This window comes from Athene noctua, chromosome Z (genome assembly GCF_965140245.1).
Source record: "Athene noctua chromosome Z, bAthNoc1.hap1.1, whole genome shotgun sequence".
In the NCBI taxonomy this organism is placed as follows: Eukaryota; Metazoa; Chordata; class Aves; order Strigiformes; family Strigidae; genus Athene; species Athene noctua.
The window spans coordinates 84,535,364-84,555,816 of NC_134077.1; the positions used below are offsets into that span (position 1 = coordinate 84,535,364).

General features: G+C 36.5%; 1 protein-coding gene across 3 annotated transcripts in view; it reads left to right on the plus strand.

Annotated features, from left to right (window-relative positions):
- XRCC4 (X-ray repair cross complementing 4) overlaps nucleotides 1–20,453 on the plus strand; it is a 184,402-nt gene that overhangs the window by 1,481 nt on the left and 162,468 nt on the right. For 2 of the 3 annotated variants that reach the window (XM_074932009.1, XM_074932007.1), the window contains exon 2: nucleotides 15,732–15,881. In XM_074932009.1, the coding sequence (XP_074788110.1) occupies nucleotides 15,743–15,881 (139 nt within the window). In that variant the 5' untranslated portion in view covers nucleotides 15,732–15,742. Of the gene's footprint in view, nucleotides 1–3,795; nucleotides 3,898–15,731; nucleotides 15,882–20,453 lie in introns of those variants that run through there. The other variant, XM_074932008.1, reaches the window with a different exon arrangement.

The following is a 20,453-nucleotide window of genomic DNA, read 5'->3' on the forward strand; positions in this document are numbered from 1 at the left end:
ATTTTTCATCCTACCGGAAGAAGTTGGGGTAAAATTTGACATAATTCCAGAGGTTGCTGTAGGAGGCTGCAGGGTAATGACAGTATGTGCATAAGACATGTTTGTATAGTGGAATCAAGTCAGGATTCTGCTACAGGGAAGTACTTAAGGAATCTGAAAAAAACACACACAATCCACTCATAATGCTGTTAGTATCTTCTAAAGACCAACTTCATTTGCAGTAGTGACTTCGGTAACTACAGTTTTGAACTGTCTGTAGAACTGTAGTTTCAGATTCATAATCACCAAATTGACTTCAAAGTTTTTCAACATAAGCAGATGTAGAATTTAAGTTGGGTTTTACTGTATAACTAGCTTTTCTGTCCTGTGGATTTTAGACATTATATTGATTTTAGATTTGTTATTATTTTTCTTCAGATTGTGTAAGTAGTAACTGTGGAGGTTCATTAATTTGCAATTTTATCTATTGATTTAGTAGGTATTCAGCAAGATGCATGGTCATTTTGCATAACATGTTCATACTTCTTATTCATCTTTTGTTAGTAAATTACATCAGCAGATCAGTTTCTTTTATTCACATGCTGAAGTTTTGGATGAAAATTGGAATTCAATTAAAATGCAGAAAGACAGTTCTAAAACCAGCCTTATAATCTAGTATGACCTGATGATAAAAAAGTGTTTGATTGATATCACATTAAGGTAGATTTCTAAAGTGAAGGAGGTTATGATTATAACTCATGAACAGTTCAAACTCTCATAGTTACCATGACCCTAGATTTTATAGGCAGTAATACTTTTGAACTTGGTTATGTGTGTCTCAGATGGAAAAAGAAAACTGGTTTGGCTTTCCTTTTTGGTTTCACTTTTAGTTTCTCAATGTGGATTAGTTACTGAAAATGAAATATTATTTCTGTAACTGCAGAGGAGACTGCAGCTGTCAGTTCTTGTTCACACTGTAGTCAAGCCCGCTTCCAAGTGGTCAGCTAGCTTTCTCTAGTTCAGTGGTTTTGTTTGCAAACATGTCCTATAAAATAATTTTTATATACTGTTATCTACTTTGATAGTTTCTGGTAAGCTCACATATGAAATCCATTGCAGATTTTTGAAAAAATGCTTTTTGTTTACCCTAGCAATTTAATTTTCAAGTTAAGTTTCCAACAGTCTCAACTATTTGAAGAAAAATTTTCACTGATTACATGCTATATTAAAATGCTTTCAGCTGCATGTTCTGCTCTTATGGGAAAAATGCCATTCGATCATTTGTAATCTTGTGAGAGCCTTAGTGGCATCATTTAAAAGACAGTGTACCTAACATGACAATGTCTTTTGGGTTGCATCTGTAATACACATAGGCTGTTGATTGAAATAAAAGATTTCAGATGGTGGTACTCTAGTTTCCCTTATATTTTTTTTCTTCTGACTAGTGTATTGTCATGGAAAACCAACTACAAGTAGCTGAGATAGCTTGGTTGGTGGTGTCTAGAGGAATTGACTGAATATGCACACTGTTCCGTTGGAATCTCAAATCAGAAGTTTAAACAATTATACTGATATATATAGCAATATTCAATTTGACAAATAAAACCATATGATGAATACTGGTGTTCTGTGTTTTGTTTTTTGTTGGGGTTGGGTTTTTGGTTTTTTTTTTTAGAGATGGCTTAATGGTATTGGCTGTGCTTCGTAGTACATATGTATTAAGAAATGTTTTAGCAATGTGATTTGCCAGTGAAGAGATTGCATACTGTTGACTGTTTAAGCAGTAGAGCATACCAAGGAATGTGTGTATAATGAAAGGTAAAAAAAGTGGCCTCAGAGATTAAGCTTCCAGGTTGATTTCAAATGCAGGAAGAATTATAACAAAACAATGTTAATTGCACATGGGAGGCCAATTATTTAGCTTTGCCTGTGTCTCTTAGCTTTCGTATGTAGTAGAAGGATTGGAGGAGATAGTTTAAAAATATCACAGGTGACTGACATAACAGGTACATCTGTATAGAAATGTTTTTGTGCATAAGAAAGGTGCATGTATATATATGAGGTAAAAAAAAATTTTGCAAATAAGATATAAATGCAGTAGGGGTTTTTTGAGATATACTAGTCTGAATGATTGGCAAAACCCAATGCTCTTTTGCTTTTACATCATATCCACTTCTGTTGTTCCTATTATCTTCCACTGCAAGCATGAATGCATAAAAACTTATTTGCATAGTTGCTACAGCTACAAATTCATTTAGCTCTCCCACTGGAATAAGGAGGTGGCAGAACATGAGGAATATGCATTATTCAGGCAAATGTAATGAGTAGGTAGTGTTCTGCATGCTGTCAGTGGTATTAGAACATGGCATTTTGTTTGCTAATACTGTTCTGCAAGAAAGCTATCTACATTTAGGTATGGCTCCTCTTTCCTCCTGTTTCCTCCCTCCCTCTGTTACCTAGCAAACGTGAACACTGTATTCACTGTAGTGGGATAAACCACAATAGCTGTAAAAGGTTGCAGCTATTCCAAGCAAGAATTAATACTAAGGCCTCACATCAGAGGTGTTTGGGAGGAGGACTTTAACCCAGCATTGTAACCGTACATTGTATACAAAATTAGTGTCAGGTGACACACAATCATGTTTGTATAATGATGGGAATTCCTATATCTTAAAATTTCTGCTTTCCACGACAGGTTCATGTGAATTGCAGTCCTCTGTCAGAATTATAGAACTCCGTGAATTGTGTAGGCTGTTTTATAGAGTTGATTAGAGTCTTGAAGGAGTGAATATGCCGTCTATTATACTATACTTTAAGTGGAATACACAGATACTGAGTTTATACTCTGGGCTGCCTTTATTTGTTGGATCACAGGATCGTGGCTACATTGTCCAGATTGCAGAGAGAAATCACTTGCCTATTATATTAACAACGATCAAAAATGTTGAGCATATATACGGAGTGTTTAGAATGATTTGCTACATAAAGCTGTGTCATTACAGGGCACTTCAGGTTTATTTTGACATTGATAGTGAAATGAGCAGAATAGCAGCATACTGGATCTGCGGGATGGTTCTAATGTATCTGTTGGTGAAGTACATAAGAACTAAACCAGGCGAGTTAGATTTTAAAAACAAACACAAATTTTAAACACAAAGGTATATAAAGGATTTTCAAAATTGCCTCAGCATTTGAATCCATTGATTTCAAGCATTTATCTGGACTAAACCCAGTACATCTAAGGCATTACTTGTAACTTGCAAACCAAAGTTTTTCTATTAAGTATTATTTAAAAAGAAAAAAAAGATAAGCTAAAGTCATGTACAACTGATGGGCTGATGCCAGGGTTACTGCACAACTTTAGCAAGGCATTGTAGCTTGGTGTGAAAAAAGAAAAAATGGTGTCATGGCCTTGCTGTAGAAATAGTTACGCTGTACATAACACAGGTGACCTTAGCCCTCTTCTGACATACACAATCCCAGTGCTGCTGGGATTGTCATCATTGTGGCAACACAAGACATGATGTGTTTGCAGGATTCCAGCAGGTTTGCAGGAATGCTGGATAGCTTACAGTGGTCCATTTTGCCCAATAAACTTCCATTTCAGTATGGATGAGATAATTTAAAATGTTTTATTATGCTGCATATTGGCTTCACTATCTTACATGTATACATGATTAAGAATGTGCAATGAACCTTACAGGGTCACTTGCTGTTTTGTCTCAATGCCTGTTTCTGATGTCCTTGTTATCTTTCAGTGCCACTTGAAGATGAGAAATTTTAATCCTTACCTCTTGTCGCCTGGGGTTTAGCAGTAGGTGGAGAATGTTTTTGAGGGGCCATGTTAGAGCTCAGGAGCTCCAACTGAAAAAGCACTACACATCCTTGAAGAGTAGGCGGAATCTCCAGGAGTTTAGGGTGAGATTTTCTAGGTTTCAAACCATTATTTATGTCTTCAAGGTTAATAGGATACAGCTGTGATTTCTTCAGTTGTATTTGGCAAAAAGTGTGTCGTACTTGCTGTTATTGTGAAATACTGTGCATACAGATTTTAGTTAGGATCTGGACTAACTTCACAAAATAACAAATAATCAAATTTAGAAGCTATTGTAAAATACCAGTGGTTCATGAAGTGAAAATTTTTGGACCAAAAGAAGGGTTTGTTCTAGTTCCATCCCTGGTCCCTCTCCTGACTTGAGCTTTGTCCCTTTCCTGGGTTAAGGAACAGTGGCCTTCACCTCCTACTGATTGTAATCAGGATGTCTTTGTGGGTTTTAGTATTCACCTCCTTCGTCTCTATACATGAGGTGAAAAAAAGAAAGGGTAGCAAAAGGCTTCTGTGAATTTTAAGATTATTAGTGGAATTTAGTATCAGATAATGTAATAATAAGGACTGCTGCCCAAGATATGTGAAGATATAAAAGACTTATTGGATTATATATGGCATCATGTTGTCACAAGCTAAGGAGAAATTTAGAAGAGAATAACTAAACAAATTACTGTTTGCTAATCGGTCACAGTCAAATCTGATCAACATAAAGAACGTATCTTAAAGGAGAAGTTCCAGGTTGTAAAAACTTTCATTATGTGTGTGCCTAAGCAAGGGCCTCTGGCGTTACTGTCTTCTGAGGCATACTAGTGATTTCACAAATAAATTATTTGGTTAAATAGCCAAATTTCCAAAGTTTGGAAAACTGTTGGAATATTTCTGCGACTTGCTTTTCAAACTTTTAAGTGAGTTTTGTGGGAAGGGGTGTCCTCCAACAGAGCAGATAGATAGAGCAGAGATTGTAAAATAAATAGTAAAAAAGGGAGACTGATCTTATGTGGTTTTAAGAGTGCAGAGACTGAGAACTTTTGTGTTCTTGACCTAGACATCAGCCAAATTGCTTGCTATCTTGGGATGGAAAAATTAATGCTATTAGAGGAAGACTGAGGCTATATATCCTATCACAGGCTGCATTTGTTTTTTTTTAAAAAATGATTCAAATGATTATGAAAGGGATTGTTTGTTTACAGGTCTACAAAAGGATCTTAGAGGCCACCCTTTTCAGCACAGTAGCTGGACAGGAAAGAGGGAGCATGGGGCTTTCCAAATGCTGTCAGCTGTGTCAAGCTTATGGTGAAAACTTCACAAAAACCTGAGGAGATATTTGTGTTGACTGAGCCAATGAGGGAAGCTTAGACAGTAGTTGGAGGCAGCAAACTGTATTGTGTGGGCTTATATTAAATTTATCCAGCTGTTAAACTTAACATTAATTTACAGAGTACAGCACACAGTGGCCATAGGCATAATGGAGATTGGGCAGAAATGTTAATTTAAGTGGAAGCCAGGCATTGCTGTCATAGAGGATAATTATTTTTGGAGATAAGAGACAAGGAACTAGCTAAAGCATTCTTATGTGTGTCTTGGTAATAGACCTACTTGACTTACATTTCATAATTTCCTGAAGGCAATGTTAGAGAGAAGGTGGTTTTTAATTTTTTTCCCTCTGACTTGGTCAGGAAAGTGTATAGATGAAAACTGTGTTATATTTTATAATCTTTCTTTAACCTTGTTAGTTCCAGGGATTTGTTCTATTAACCTTGACCATCCTAGAACTAGATTTTTTTTTCCCTCTTCTTTAAATAATGAGGTAGAGGAGGAATATTTTAGTAATATTGTTCATGTAAGGTTTGTGTTGTAATTTTGGTCCTTGATGATGCAAAAAAGTAAGCGTACTTGTAACACTGAAAAGGAGGAAAATACTGTATCTAAGATTCTACTGAAACTTTGTTGGAGCTGTGGGCAATTGACTTGTCTGCACAAAGGGCTGTGGTGTTTGTTTTGTTTTGTTGTCGTTTCTTATGCTCATGTACCTGTGTTGTTTCATTGTATTTGTTTGCTGGTTTATTTCAGATAGTGATGTGCAGTAGTGGTTGGTTTGGCTTCTACAGCTGGGAACCAGAAAGCCCAGCAACATAAAGGTGAAGCATGACCCAACATGCAGTGAAGCCGAAGTTTAACTGAGAATTACTTTAAAAATATTTTTCCCTTTGTTTTGTTTTGATTTCTGCTTCCACTCCCCCCACCCCCATTTTTTTAATATCAGAAGAACTCATTTAACTTATCTGGGAAAGCAGGTACTTACAGTCTTAACACTTTTGAGACCTCTACACTAATGCTCCACGTATTTGCCTTGTAATAATTTAGAATTTAAGATCTCAAAACTGTGTCGAACTGCTGTAGTATCAAAGCACTTCTGTGCTTTATTTTCCAAATGAGTACCTAATTACCCCTCAGTTCAGGTCCCAATGGCGTTTTTCCACTAGTATGCCCCTGCTGTGTCCTCATATTAGTCTGCAAATTTCTTTTCACTCCAGTGCAAGTTAGCATTCTTTAGTAGTTGTGAGGGAAAACTAATATTGAAAAGCTGGCTTCCTTAAGTAGATCCCCTGCTTGGCATCAAGTATCTTGGGTAAGGGTTTAATTTTTGAGAGTAGTGTTTTGTGTGTTGGGGTTTTTTTTTGCCTAGTCCGTAGTAAGAAAAAAAAATCACCACATGAGAGTCAGGAAAACTACTTAGAAAAGCAGTGAGCTGATATGTCTTGAAAAACTTTGTATTTTCATGTGTAGAATTTAAGATGTAAGAAGTATAAGTGACTCTTGTGAAGCTCTTTATGTCCTCTTTCCTTTCTAAATGTGGTTTATAGATGTAGTGCTGACTGAGCACAAGCTAATAGATAAGTGATTGCTTAGGGTGTAGAGTCAGGGTAGGGTCTGTGTCTTGGAGGGTAGAGTCAGTTGCTATCTATTTAGTAGAACTGTGTCCTTATTTATTTTAACTGTTTTTGTTTTTGTTTTTTATACTAAAGCTGCTTGCTTTTTCAGAACTTGGTGAGGCTGTGGGATTTGTGCACTGGGCCCTTGCTTGCTAAATTACTGGCACATCAGTTGTTCTTGGATACGAGCTGGAGCTGCTCCTTCTGGTTTGGTTTTGGTTTGTCCAATGTGCATTATCACAAAGTCTAAGCTGAACTGGTGCCCCATTTTTCTGTGGGTTTCTTGCCTCATTTGTAGGTGCTATACCATGGGGCGTAGGCATCTCATAATCCTACGTGTGTGTACCTGTCATGTTACCGGGTATGTTGACTCTCATGGCTTGGCATTCAAAGCAGGTTAAAGAACTAAAATTGAATTTGTGAAATCGATGTTCAGCATGGATGAATATGGATGGATGTCTCTTTGCCTTATCTTCAAATTCTGATTGCTCAGCCTAATCCATCAAAGTAATTAATTTTCAATGTAAAGTGGTAAACATGTCCGAATAAAGAGCTGCACAATTGAAATTTAAGTGCATTGAAAGTGAATATCCCAGTTCACTGAAAATGTCTTGTGAATTATTCTTCTGTGGGGACCAGATGAAACAAAATTAATTACAATGTTTAAATTAATAAATTAAAGTAGTGTTAAGCTCTTTGTTTTTTTGGGAGATCAGTGTTGCCTTTTCCAGCAGATAAATAGCAAACAGAAAGAAAAACATAATGAAACTTTTGTTAAGTGAACACAGGGTAATGCAGGAATTTTCTTCAAAGAAAATGCCTTAGGAAACTGTTTAGCAAGATAAAGCAGTTTGGCGTCTAGGCCTATTTTTTATTATTAATTTGACAGGGACGTGAAATTAAAATAATCCATCTCTTTGAAAAGTCTTGGGTGTAGAGATGGGAGGAGAGGAAGATATGTAAGCCTTCATATTTATACCTGCTCTTGTCCCACTGAGGCAGCTACATTTGGTGAAACTTGTTTTTCCAGGTTACTGAGCTCAATTTTTCAAAGCTCTTCATAAATCTTACATATAGGATTACATCTATCCATATCTAGCTGACACTGATTTCTTTGTTTCGTTTATCCTTGTTTCAGATTTCTTACTCTTGCCTGTGGAGCTATTGTGGATTCAATAGTACTGAATTTATTTGACTTTACTTCAAATTTAAAAATAAAAGGCAGACTGTTTAGTGGAATCCATTGCTCAGTGATGATAAGTCAAACATTTACAGAAATATGTCAAACTGACTGGGGTTGCAACAGGTCTATATGGGGACTAAAAAAATAGAAAACAAAGGAAATCTGTAGGACACATTTGTTTTGTGTTGAATATGCTGATAATACTTAATCCTAAAGAAGGCAGTGTTTTGGAAAACAGATGATACCTCAGCCAGACTACTGCGTTATCCAAATATACATCAAAAAGACATATGCATCAGAGTAGTTTTGGATGGGTGAAGGGTGGTTAAAACATGCTGCTTTTTTTTTTTTAATTCCTCAGTTTTCCCATCCTAAATTACTGAAAACTGAAGATTAAGTTACTGAAAACTGGAGATACTAGGAATTCCTGAATCTTGGTTCTTACTGATTGTATATGGCAGGCTCAAAATTAGCCTCTGGCAGAATTGTACAGATTTGTTTCCTTTTTCTGTTTTTTATCTGCAAAACATAGAATTATTTTAGTGCTGTCTTTTCAGAGAGATTATGGTGCAATCGATATATATTTAGAGATTTTTTGTTGTTGGTGGTGGTGTTTTTTTTGAGAAAGTGAATTATCTTTCGAAATGAATAGTCTAACGTTGCAGTTTTCAAGGGAAGGCAGAACAGGTGTGGCTCTGTGCCACCACTGGCTTTGGGGCTTTGGAAAGCCAGGCTGACCTACTGCCAAAGTAGAGTTATAAAATATTTGTTGGGGCTTGCATCTCCCAGAGGCAACAGAGGTAGTGAGGTTGGGTCTCTAATGCACGCCTGCTGATTTTGCATCCCAGATCTGCCCACTTGAAGCAGGTTTGGTGGTCATCTTTGATCCTTGCTCAATTCTAGACACAGTTTTAGTAACGTCAGTACTAAACCTAATATTTTAAGCAGGAAATATTTTAGTTGTATGACTTAATTTTATGTTTTGCAGGTTTATTGCATTAAGTTATTGTAGCCTGATTTATCCAGGGAAACCTTAGGATTTTTCTGATACAGGTATTGGAAAGTGAGGATTTGACAGTGTGTGCACACTAAACTAAGTGTTGGGAAGAATTTGTAGAAAAAAGGTGAAAAAGAAAGGTTTGTCCCTGTTGGAAATCTATCCAGATACTCCCTTACTTGCTAGTATATACTAGTATAATTGCCCCATTGAGTGTTTGTTTTAATATATGAAGGCCTTTTTTTCTTTTTTAACATTGTTACAGCTTAAACTGTCTCTTAATATAGATGCTTATAAGTAAGCTTGGCAAGCCTGGATGCCTGGAGTTGGTAGTGGGTTAGGTCTGAGACTTCAAGAGGATGAAAGACACCAGGGTGGGCTTTGCCTCCAGGCTACAATTAAGATCAAAGCTTGTTAGTAAGATTCCTACTATAAAGGTTGTTGACTGTCTGCTTCCTTCTGTTTCTCCTCATTTTTCAGCTGGTGACTGTAGTAAATAAGTCTGACAAGGGTTGTTTCTTATCGTAGATTCCAGATCTTTTGTGGTAAGTCTTGCATATCCTATTGGCCCATGGAGTCTGACAAGCTCAAGACTGCTGTTTTTTGGACAATTGCACAAAACTTATGTGCGTGTTTCCAATCCTTTTGTGGCTGCCACGAAACAGTGGGAAGCAAAGCAGTGCGAATGTGAGCCATGTGAGCCTTGCTTCTGCAGTTTGGCCCACGAGGACCAAATACTGATTGCAGCTGTCTTGAAGGCAGTCTCGTGATCGAATGTTGTGATGCAGGACTGAATTTTTAAAATGGGCCATTCACCCGTCTGCACAAAGTTACAGAGTCATTCAGTCATTTCTTCATATCCAGTGCCAATTTTTTATTCGTTTCCATTATCTGAGACACAAAGTTGCATTGTTGACACAATTGTGATCCTTCTTTTAATATGGAACAAAGTTAAACAAAAGAACAACTAGATACAATTTAGGTTGCGTGTAATATAAAAATGTGTTAGCCCTTTAAGTTTCATTAGGAAACAAAGCTCTTTCAGAATTCTTATCTTCTTTGGTCTTCAGATGTATCTTTAAGTTAGCAGCTGAAGATTATTATTGAACAGTTTCTTCAGTGTCAAACAAATATTGTAGCCAAGGGAATGGGGGCTTATTGTGAGATGTGACAGGAAGGATGCTATATTGTTTTCTTCATGTTTGTTGCCGCAGTCATGTTCGTGCAAAAGGAAAAAAAAAAAGAGGAAGTCCTTATTAGGTCAGTAGTAGTTTTTAGGTTAACAGAGTCGTAGATGAAGTTTTTGTTGGATATTTTAATGCTCTTCCTCTTGAAGTATTGGAGTTAATAGAATTTTAAATTAACATGAGAGAATATCAATTTGTATGAAATCTATCTCTAGAAATGTTCATAAATATAGACATTATCTTATTTCCTTCTGTTATAAAATGTGGTAATAGCTAGTTTTAATCTTTAAAAGCTATATGTGGGCTTTTTGACTGGTTTAAATCTCCGATAGTCCACTTATACATATGTATAGAGTGTCCTGAATAGTACCTGTTCTCTGATTATATGTCAACGATGCACTTTATTCTGATTATTACGTGCTGATTTTTAGTGTATGTTGTGGTCAAGCCAATGAGAGAAGGGATCAAATTATAGACTTTAATAGCAGTGTGCTGTATGTTCTGGTCTTCTCTTCTGAACTCACTGCAGATAGCTCCCTATTTTTCTCAGCAAGAAAGCACTTAACTTAATTGCTCTATTAGAAAGACATAGTAGCTCTTTCTGATCTGTAAGTAGCCTTCCATGTATAGCTGCTGAAATTTAGAACATCTGCAGCTGAAGCCATTTGAAAAAAAGTCATTAGTCTGCATGGAAAAAAATAAAGTGCTGAAGTTCAAAATATTATCAATGATGCTGTGTTGGAGCAGCCTAAAAAGATTTGGCTTTTGGTCTATGCGTAGTGCTATCCAAAACAACATATAAAATTCTTTGTAAACCAATTTTAAAAGTGTCTTGTTTATTCAGAAGCAACTGTGTACACTGTTTGTTCAGAGAGTAGACTCCAGTCAATTGCACACCAGCCAACAGCTGATTTCTCCTTAGAAAGAAACATTGCCTAATAAAGATCATGGAAGCCAAAGACCAAAGGGACAAAGTGCTAAAGATAAACAGCTCAATCCTCAGCTGTTCCAAGGCCTCAATAAAGCCTCTGATTCACAATTTTGGGGTGGGACTCGACTGTTCCCACCTGCAAGCTTGTCTCATATCCTTGGCTCTAACGTGATGAGGTGCTGGTATGTGGTGTGACCTCCTGTGCCCATAGAGAGAAAAACACTGGCTTTCTTATGGCCCTAATCAATCAGTTTCTCTGCATCTTTTCTTCATCATAATTAAAGGAGGAAGAAAGTACTGACTGCTCTCATTATATTGAGACAGTGATTGGGAGGAGCGTGCAGAGACAATGTTGCTGAATATTGAACTGCACTCCAAGGTACTCCTATGTCTAATAGGCTCAGAGGTGGTTTTTAGATTGCAGTGGTGAGGGTCTGATATCAGTAATTTAGTTTGTTGGATAGGTATAAATACTCTGGGTTTATGCAGTGATTTATTTTTTAATAAGCGTCAGCAGCGGCTGGACTGTTAAATAATGAGTGCCAAGATTCAGGCTGTTTTAACCATTTTGAGCATTACTACTGTTCTTACCAGTGTCCCTACCTTTCCACCGGAAGATGTGAAAGTGAAACTAACTCTTAAAGTTTTAAGTCTCCCTCATCCTTTGAATTTTTGGTGGTCTTTCATAATGAAATTATGATTTGGGGATGGGGATGTTAGAAAATCTTAAAAAGCTGTACCAGCTTCTATAAGCTTGTGTGACCAGTTCCGTGGAAGTTCAGGTCTCAAGTTGACATGTATTTTTCAGACCCCTTTGTCAGTACATCTGCAGTTGTTTTGTTCTGGCTGAGTGTCTGGCCCAGAGTACTTAAAATAGCTGTGACTGTTTATGCTTTAGTTGTAGGAGTAGTGTTAATGGATTATTTGAGACAATAGCCACAACAGAGAAATGGTTTGGCATTCGTTTAAAAATTTACTAATAATATTTCTAGTGGGACTTTTTGAATGTATAAAGGTAGCTTCTTAGACAAGCACATGCAGGACTGTTGGCTGGAACTTTGCTTGTGTGGTGGTTATGACAAGGAATTATCCCATTGAATAAGTGGTCTTTTAAAGCATTATTTACATATTAGGTTGAAACGTAAATAATTTTTTTCACTTTTAGAAGCCACATTTAGTGTTTGGGAGATAACGATGTCAGCAGAGGCAATGGGGAGCCTAACTTGTTGCCCCCTTGATGCTATGGAAAGTCTGCAATTTGTATATATATGACATCTTGTCCTGTGAAAATGACTAAAGTGCAGATTCAATCAAATTTCTTGGAGGTGTGTTATTGATCTTCTACCTTCCTGGAGAGAACATGCATTGGTAGCTGAATTGAAATGTTTATAATGTGGTGTGTGTGTTTAACTGTGAATTTGGGGAAGGGGATCTGGAGAATCTACTTTGGCAAATCTGCTCTTTGCGTGCCCCTCAGACTTTGGCAGTGCGCAGCGTTTTCCCCACAAACAAAAGCTCAAGGGCAGAGAGTCTGGTAGGAACATGATCACCTTTTACACAGCAGTACTTGCTCTGTGAGGAGTAATGTGTGCTGGGCATGTTGAAAGCTGATGGGGTGGTGACAGAATATAGTAAGCAGGCAGGTGAATTGAGATAGGTTAGTAATAAGGAGGGTGTTTTAGTTTACTGCAGTTCTTGAAGGAGAGGGTGATACATCTTTTAAAGATGTTGAACAAAGTTACTTGTGAATCCTGTGAACATACAGCTAACTTCAGGTGTTCAAGTAGGATGTCCAACTTCCTGCCACTGAAATTATTATTTTGGAACTATATTGGTATACAAAGGTTATTAAGTTTTGCCTTTAGAATGGATGAGATGCATGCACTCTACTTATAGTAAATTAATAAGGAATATGCTCTGATTTACTTTCATTAGTAGTTGCTAGTTAATATAGCTGCTAGTATTTTTTACTTTCATTAGTAGTTGCTAGTTAATATAGCTGTTATTTTTTGCTGTACTTATGCTGTAGCTGTGTGGGGTTTATCTGTTTACTCAGTACTACACTAAACTGGAAGACTTGTATTGTTGGGAAGTGTGTGGAAGAAAGGCTTGGGTTTTTTTTCTTTTTTTTTCTTTACAAACAGGTTTTAAGATAAGCAGTAAGGTACAGTTGTTTGTTTTTTTTTTTAGGTTTTTTTTTTTTTTTTTTTTTTTCAGTGATGTTTGTATATGCTGTGTAGGTCAGACTAATTTTTGTGAAGAAGGTTTGTTCCTCTTGAAGCCATTATGTACAGCCAAGAATCCTCAAGCTTTTGCTGATGGATTGGAACAGTTGAGTGCTTGGAGATCTCAAGCAAGGCTGAGCTCTGCTTTGTGAGACAATTTCTAAACATCTATTATAGCTAATACTACTCTCAAAAGGTCAGTGAGCACAATGCAGGACGTAAAAGCTGGGAAAAAAGGTGTTTTCGTTTTTTGCTCTCTTGTAAAATTCTTTGTTCAAAGATGCACTATAAAATGTGGTAAAGCTTGACAAATGTTTTTTGCGTTTTATTATGAAATACAGAACATTCTTCTGTGTTGTATTTTGTTTATATCTGTTTGTTTTTATTGATGTCATGTTTTACCACAGATGTACAAACGGTATGGAAATTTTATTGGTTCTGCTAACAGACCCATCCCTTACACTGGCAACAGAACTTTTAAGAATGATGTCTAAACAGAATCTTCATTTTTTTGCTGCTCCACGTCACTTGAGTGAAATAGTAATGTGTGAAGATAGATGCATGGGAAGCCCAGTATTATCAGATAAATTTCATCTCAGGCCTTAGAGACCTTGTTAGTGCACCTTTAAGTAAATAAATAAATTTCCTTTTCTGCGTGGCTCTTGGCATATCTTTTTCTGACTGGGGACAGACACTTCATTCTCTGTATTGCAATATAAATAAAAAAATCATCCTCTTGCTTTGCCTTTTGTTATTAACAGTCTACATTAAAAAGAAAGCCTCTGGTGCAGGTGGTTTTCACTGAATGCTGCTCTTCTTTGTGATAAGAATCAAATGCAACAAGCGAAAACTCCCTATTGAACTATATATATATATATATATATATATGCATCACTACCTTGTATGCTGTCTGCTTGGGTTGCATGCAACTGTTTTGCAGTCTTTAAGTAAAAGAGAATAATTAAAGTATTTTTAAAAACATTGTCTTTCAAAGAGGTTATTTTATGAGAATATTTCATAACAGACTCAGTATTTTTCCAGAACAAGCAAAAAAGCAAAAGGGAATCTCTTGGACAAAGGAGAATACATGTTTGTGTGCTTAAACATGCTACACATGTTATTTGTGCTTCCTGTTCTGTGCTCTTTATTGACCCATGTCCAAGCAACTAGTGCATTACAAATCTTTAAAATGGCTTGAGTTCTATAATCACTACTTGCAAAGGTCTTGTCCCAGGCCTCTAGGCCCCAAATATTTCATTTTCTGCTCTTGTTTACAGGAGCATAGACATACTGTAGATTTTCAGAAATGGCCAGTTGCTTGGTGATGGAAATAGAAGACATTTTTTTGACTCATTTGACTCAAAACTAATTTTTCAGTATTGCTTTTTACTAACTTTTTAGTTTCTGGCACATTTTCTGTGAGTAGAAACTCAAAGTATGATACCTGTAATAGTACAAACAGTGGTGCTTCATGGATGTAAATAGTAAAGACATATCTCTTGATGTTGTTGGTGATGCTTAGGTGCATGTACAAGATTTATCTCTCTATTCCTACCATAGCTGTTGAACCCTAAACTATTCGGAAAAAAATTCTAAACAAGGAAACGTTATGGTGCTCATGAGAGCTTAAGCTTTAAGATGGAAAAATGAAGTTAGGGCTTTGAGCATTTGATTTAAAAGCCCAAAACATCTGAACACCCAAAACAAACTCTTCGGGCACTGGACAATAGGAAGCATTCTCAGTTAAAATACTGTATGTCAGTATTGACTTCAGAATTGGCTGTTTCTTCATTATTCTGTGGAGGAAATTACCAAATGCAATTTTTCAAGTTCATGAGTACCATGAGGATTCATTATTGTCAGATTAGACTATGTATAAATACATGGGATTCTTTAGAAGGATTTATGTCAAGTACATATTGCCAAATTGCTTTGATATTGAGCAAAAAATTCACTGTATGATCATAAATTTTGTTCTCCACAGTATCCAGTTTTTTAAATAATTTCTTTGGTTGTTGGCATCCACTACAACCTCTGCTTTGCAGTGAACCTTATTAGCTTTCACATAATGGTCTTCCAGATGAATATTGATTGTTTTGAATTATATTCCATGTGCTCTGTGTTGGGTGATAGTAGACAGTAAATTGAAAACATAACCAGGAGGAAGTGCTTGTGTATTGTCATCTTCTGTTCCCCAGCTTTCTGCCCTTAATTTCTCATTTGGAACTGTTCAAATACATTTGATTGCTGGCACTGTTCTCTTAAACCTTACTTACTGTAACCCAGGTTTCTGTTTGGAAATCCTATTGGTTCTTTGAAAAACTGAATTGCGGAGGAAAGTAAAATAAAAGTTTACGTATGCTTAAGTATCACTTATTTTTGTTTTGAAGTTAGTTATGTAAAACTGCTAAGCACCTCTGAAAAATAAGCCATTGGTTATAACAAGATTATCTTACTTCCTAAATAGGTGTCTGGAAAATGGAGAAGACTTTGAACAGAATTCATCCAGTTTCTGATCCAGAAGCAACATACTTTCTACAAATATCATGGGAAAAAGATTTAGGCACTGGCTTTGGTTTAATACTTAGTGATGGTCAATGTGCATGGACTGGAACAGGTAATAATGCAAAGGAAAAAATAATGTTTTCAGTTATTACTTTTATTTATTATTGTCTTTAAATACTTTCTGAACTGTGACCTGCTACTTGCATCAAAAGCTTTTTATAAGCATTACACCTCCCCAGTGATGCAGGAGGTGGGGTTCATGATTCTGGGACATGTTCAGAGATCTTTCAAATCTGGAAAGATTGTGTGTCAAACCTAATAATAATTTATTTAGCATATGGATATGCAATATTTTGTTTTTTCTTTAGCGTAACACTTACATGTCTTCTCCAGATCCTCAAGCGAATGTATTGTGTAAGTTGTGTTTAATTGAAGATGTTTTTTAAATGGTGTCGTAAAATCCTAATCATCAAAGATAGCTGTATTTGGTACTCAGGTGAATTTCTGGAAAAAAGAAGAGACAAGAAAATATCTTTTTCTTGGGCATAAGTTGTCAGAAGGAAAAAACTAGCTTGTGGGCTCAGTAACCTGAATAAGAGGATGGGTCTCGTAAGCATGTATGCTTTTCTCATTCACACCTAGTGAAAGAAGAAAGATTTGTTTGTTCCTTTAGAAATGTGTCAAATACTTCATCAAAAGCCTTTGTGGCAGAAATATTTCTAAGGAAGAAAATTATATATTTTACGGCGTATTGTAGGCAAAAACATATACTGTGTGTGTATATATATAGCTCCTGTGTATAAAAAGAAGATTAATCTTTTGTCAACTTGAATACAATTTTTACCTTTTTTTCTTTCAGACCTAGGAAATAAGACCAATTTAAAATATTTCTAGATAAGTATTAAATCTGTTTTTCCATATTCTTTTTAACATTTCAAACACACTATTGATTAGGAGTGCACGCACAAGACATACATGTTCTAGTGCTGGTTCCCTGTAGTCTGGTATGAAAGGCTTTTCTGTCTTGATCTGACAACTGGATAGTCAAACTATAAATTTTGTGATAGGATGAGGGGTAACGGTTTTAAAGTGACAGAGGGTAGATTTACATTAGATAAAAGGAAGAAAATCTTCCCTGTGAGGGTGGTGAGGCCCTGGCACAGGTTTCCCAGAGAAGCTGTGGCTGCCCCCTCCCTGGAAGGGTTCAAGGCCAGGTTGGACGGGGCTTTGGGCAACCTGGGCTGGTGGAAGGTGGCCCTGCCCAGGGCAGGGGGGTGGAACTGGATGGTCTTTAAGGTCCCTTCCAACCCAAACTGTTCTGTGATTTTCAAAATAGCAAAAAGGATGTTAACATTGATAAATATTTAACTAATTGAGCATGCTAATTTTTCTGTTTAAAAGCTTTTCTTGTTGTTCTTCTGTAACTTTAAAATCCCCCAATTAAAAAAGCTTATTCTTCGAGTCTGTTATTTTTCTAAGTAAAGCTATGTTACTATAATTGGAAGAGTATAGAAAAAGTACATAAACACAGTTCTCATTTTGTTAACTTCCTGCATCTGGCAGAATGGCTGGATGATCATTTCCCAAGACAGAGGACCAGTGAAAGCAAAATGACCTCACTCTATTAAAAGGAAGGAAAGAAACCCACAACAGTTTAGCATGAGCACTGGGTACTCATCCAAAGAAGAGTGCTTCTATTTCTTCTGCAAGAATCTGAGTAGTTTCTAAGAAATTCCTATTGCATTTGTATAGTCTGTTGAATAATTTCATTAGGAGTTGAAGTTCTCATGCATGAGAGTTTCTTATGGCATAGATCTGAGTTTTCATACATTCAGTGTTTGTTTTAATCACTTTTTCTGAGTTACTACTTCACAGTTGAGAGTGCTTAGATTCAAAACCTGGGAGAAGGGAAAGCAGTGGTCAGAAAATTCTTACTATGGGAAATCCCTTTTGGGTTTCTCATGCTGTGGATTATTTTGCTTGGCAAGACCTACCAGGAAGTGAATGAGAGTTGCTGATGGAGTTGTCTTTTATGGTTTTTGTATATTTAATGTGATGATGAAAAGTGTTAGCAGCCCTATTTAAAGGGGGGGGGGGGGGGGGAAGTAAATTGTGGGTGTGGGTGTTGCACACCCACAATATGCAATATGATCTAGTATATTCACTTGGTATTGGGTAAAAGAACTACAGTTATATGGATTTATACATTTTGTGTTTCTCTAACAATTGATCAGTCCTGCCAGTTTTATAAGACAAAGGAACATGCAGAATATACAGGCACCACATGAGGAAAAAATCCAGTGCTGTATCACAGAATATTAGTATCTCTGGTATTTTAGTTTTCATTAAAAGTTTATCTAATTTTTCTCAGTGTTGAAATCATTGTTCTAGACAAACACTTATTTTTACAAGTATTTCCAACTTACTTTTTTTTTCTGCCTGTCTTTGTCTCATACTGCAGGGGATTTCACTTTTCTGTCAGTACTGTTTTAGTGGACTTACAGGGATTGCTGGCATACTAGTGGCCTTTTCTTTCTCAACTCTGTCAGTGTCCTGAATAAGAAATAAGCTAGCTAATGAGGAAATGATTGGTGGCTGTAGCTTGTAATAAAATAGAGATGTTTTGATGGTAAATTTCTTGCCTTTCTTTCCGACTCAATTCTCGCTATTTGTAGTTGATTGTTAGCTCTGCAAGATGAGTGTTGACCAGCACTGTAGCCCCAGTTGTTCAGACTTGTAGGCTGAGCTTTTTTCCTAACAGTAGTTCCACTGTATCATTCTTTATATGAAAATTAAAAATGCTGCTTTCAGTTTAAAAAAAACCCCAAGATGCAATTGGCAATTGTCAAAGTCTTAAGCCTTTCTGATTAACATCCATTTCATGCTTAAAATAATTTTTTAAAATCTTGGAAAATACTTTTACTAGCTCATCTAAGATGATTTGATTTGTTCAGTTATATTGTTGGCACTGAGGGTTGAACAGTTGTCTTAACAATGAGGTAGGGAAGAACCGATAGTACATGCAGTGGCTGTTTTAAGTTTACATCCTTCAGCTTCGCAGAACTGTCTGTGACAGTACCAAGCCCTGTTCTGAAATTCATAGCTGTCAGTTAATGCAGGAGGATTAATGCCCAACTGACTTCGCCTTAGCAGGTGCTTGCTTCTAGGTCTTTCTTTTCATGTTTGCAGAGCTGCATGCTGGCTTTGCTCTTGTTCATGTCCCTGTGTGATAGCTGCAGATGTGTCTGGTTTATAGGGGAGGAGGCAGTGATACTGCATTGCATCTAAATAGTATGATTTGCACTCAGAAGTCCTGTTTTTAGGACAAGTACTAGCTGGCTTTATAAGTGGCCCTCTGTCTTAACCTCTTTCTTTTCATGTATTAGGAGAGGGTTTTACGTATTACAGAAAATATGGTTGTGATGTCGATGCAGTGAAAAAAATAATGTTACACCTTTATCCATTTCTCTCTGTGCCCTGTGTTCCCTTCCGTCAAGACTTTTTAACCCCAATTTAGTGAAGAGGGCTACTGCTTACTTTTGCTTTGTTTTAAATTTGTCTTGTTGTGTTGTAGAAATAAATTTGACAAGTGTAACATGTTCTTTAAATGATGATACTAGAATATAAATGTTTTGAATCTTTAGATTATTAGGTGTCTCAGAGTATTTCAGTGACCTAAAGCTCATCAGTATAAAAAACATTCATGTAGTTTGTCTATTATGTCTAATGGACAGCAGAATACAGTTTCCATTTTGGGAGATGCGCTTTTATGAAGACCACACATTTTGAGTTTACAGGGGGGATCTGTAGGGACATACAGTTATAATATGCCACACCTCTCCCTGGCCTCTTTTTACTAAGCCCATAATTTTTTTTTTCCCCTTCTCTGCAATATAGATAGTGCAACTTAAAATGTAAGGATAGAAGCATCTTCTTCAGTCTAGGAATACTGATTATTATTTTATTTCTGTTTTATTCTAATGCATGCTTCACAGCACTCCTATATTCTTGTTAAGCTATAATGACATTTCTGCAATTTGTGACATCTGCTGAATGTTGTGTTGTCACACGTGATAAAATCTGTGTTGTGCCTTGTCCATTTACTTTCCGTTAGGCTAGTGTGAGTGTGACAGATTTCATCTTGTATCTTCAAAAGAACAGGGGTGCAGAGAATAATCATTTTTAAGTGTTGTCTCTTAAGGAGAATATGGGGATCTTTGTGACAGACTTCAGACTGGCATTTCACATCTTAGTGTGGCAAAGATTCACTTGCTCATATTTTACTGAGTCTACTTCCATTCTTTTTTCTTTTTTCTTTTTTTTCTTCTATTGTAACTCCAAAGCAATTCAGTTCCCTTACATCCCTTTGCTTTCTAGCTTTTGAATCTGCCTAGGAAAAAAATGCCTGGTGCTAGGGGATAACTAATGTGATTCTGACCCATTTCTGATGCTTTTAACTGAATATATCTGCAGGCTGACATTTTCCACAAAACAGGGTATTTTCTCTTTGGGTCAACTGTTTGTTTCCTTGAAGTGCTGACAGTAGCATGCTCTCTCTTGCCACCTGTGTCTCCTTTTTCACCTAGCTGTTCACCTGTGTCTTATAAACAGAGTAATAGAGTGGGGTGTTAGTGACTGACCTGCCTCATCAGATTTTTGCAGATATGGTAATCACTTACATTGA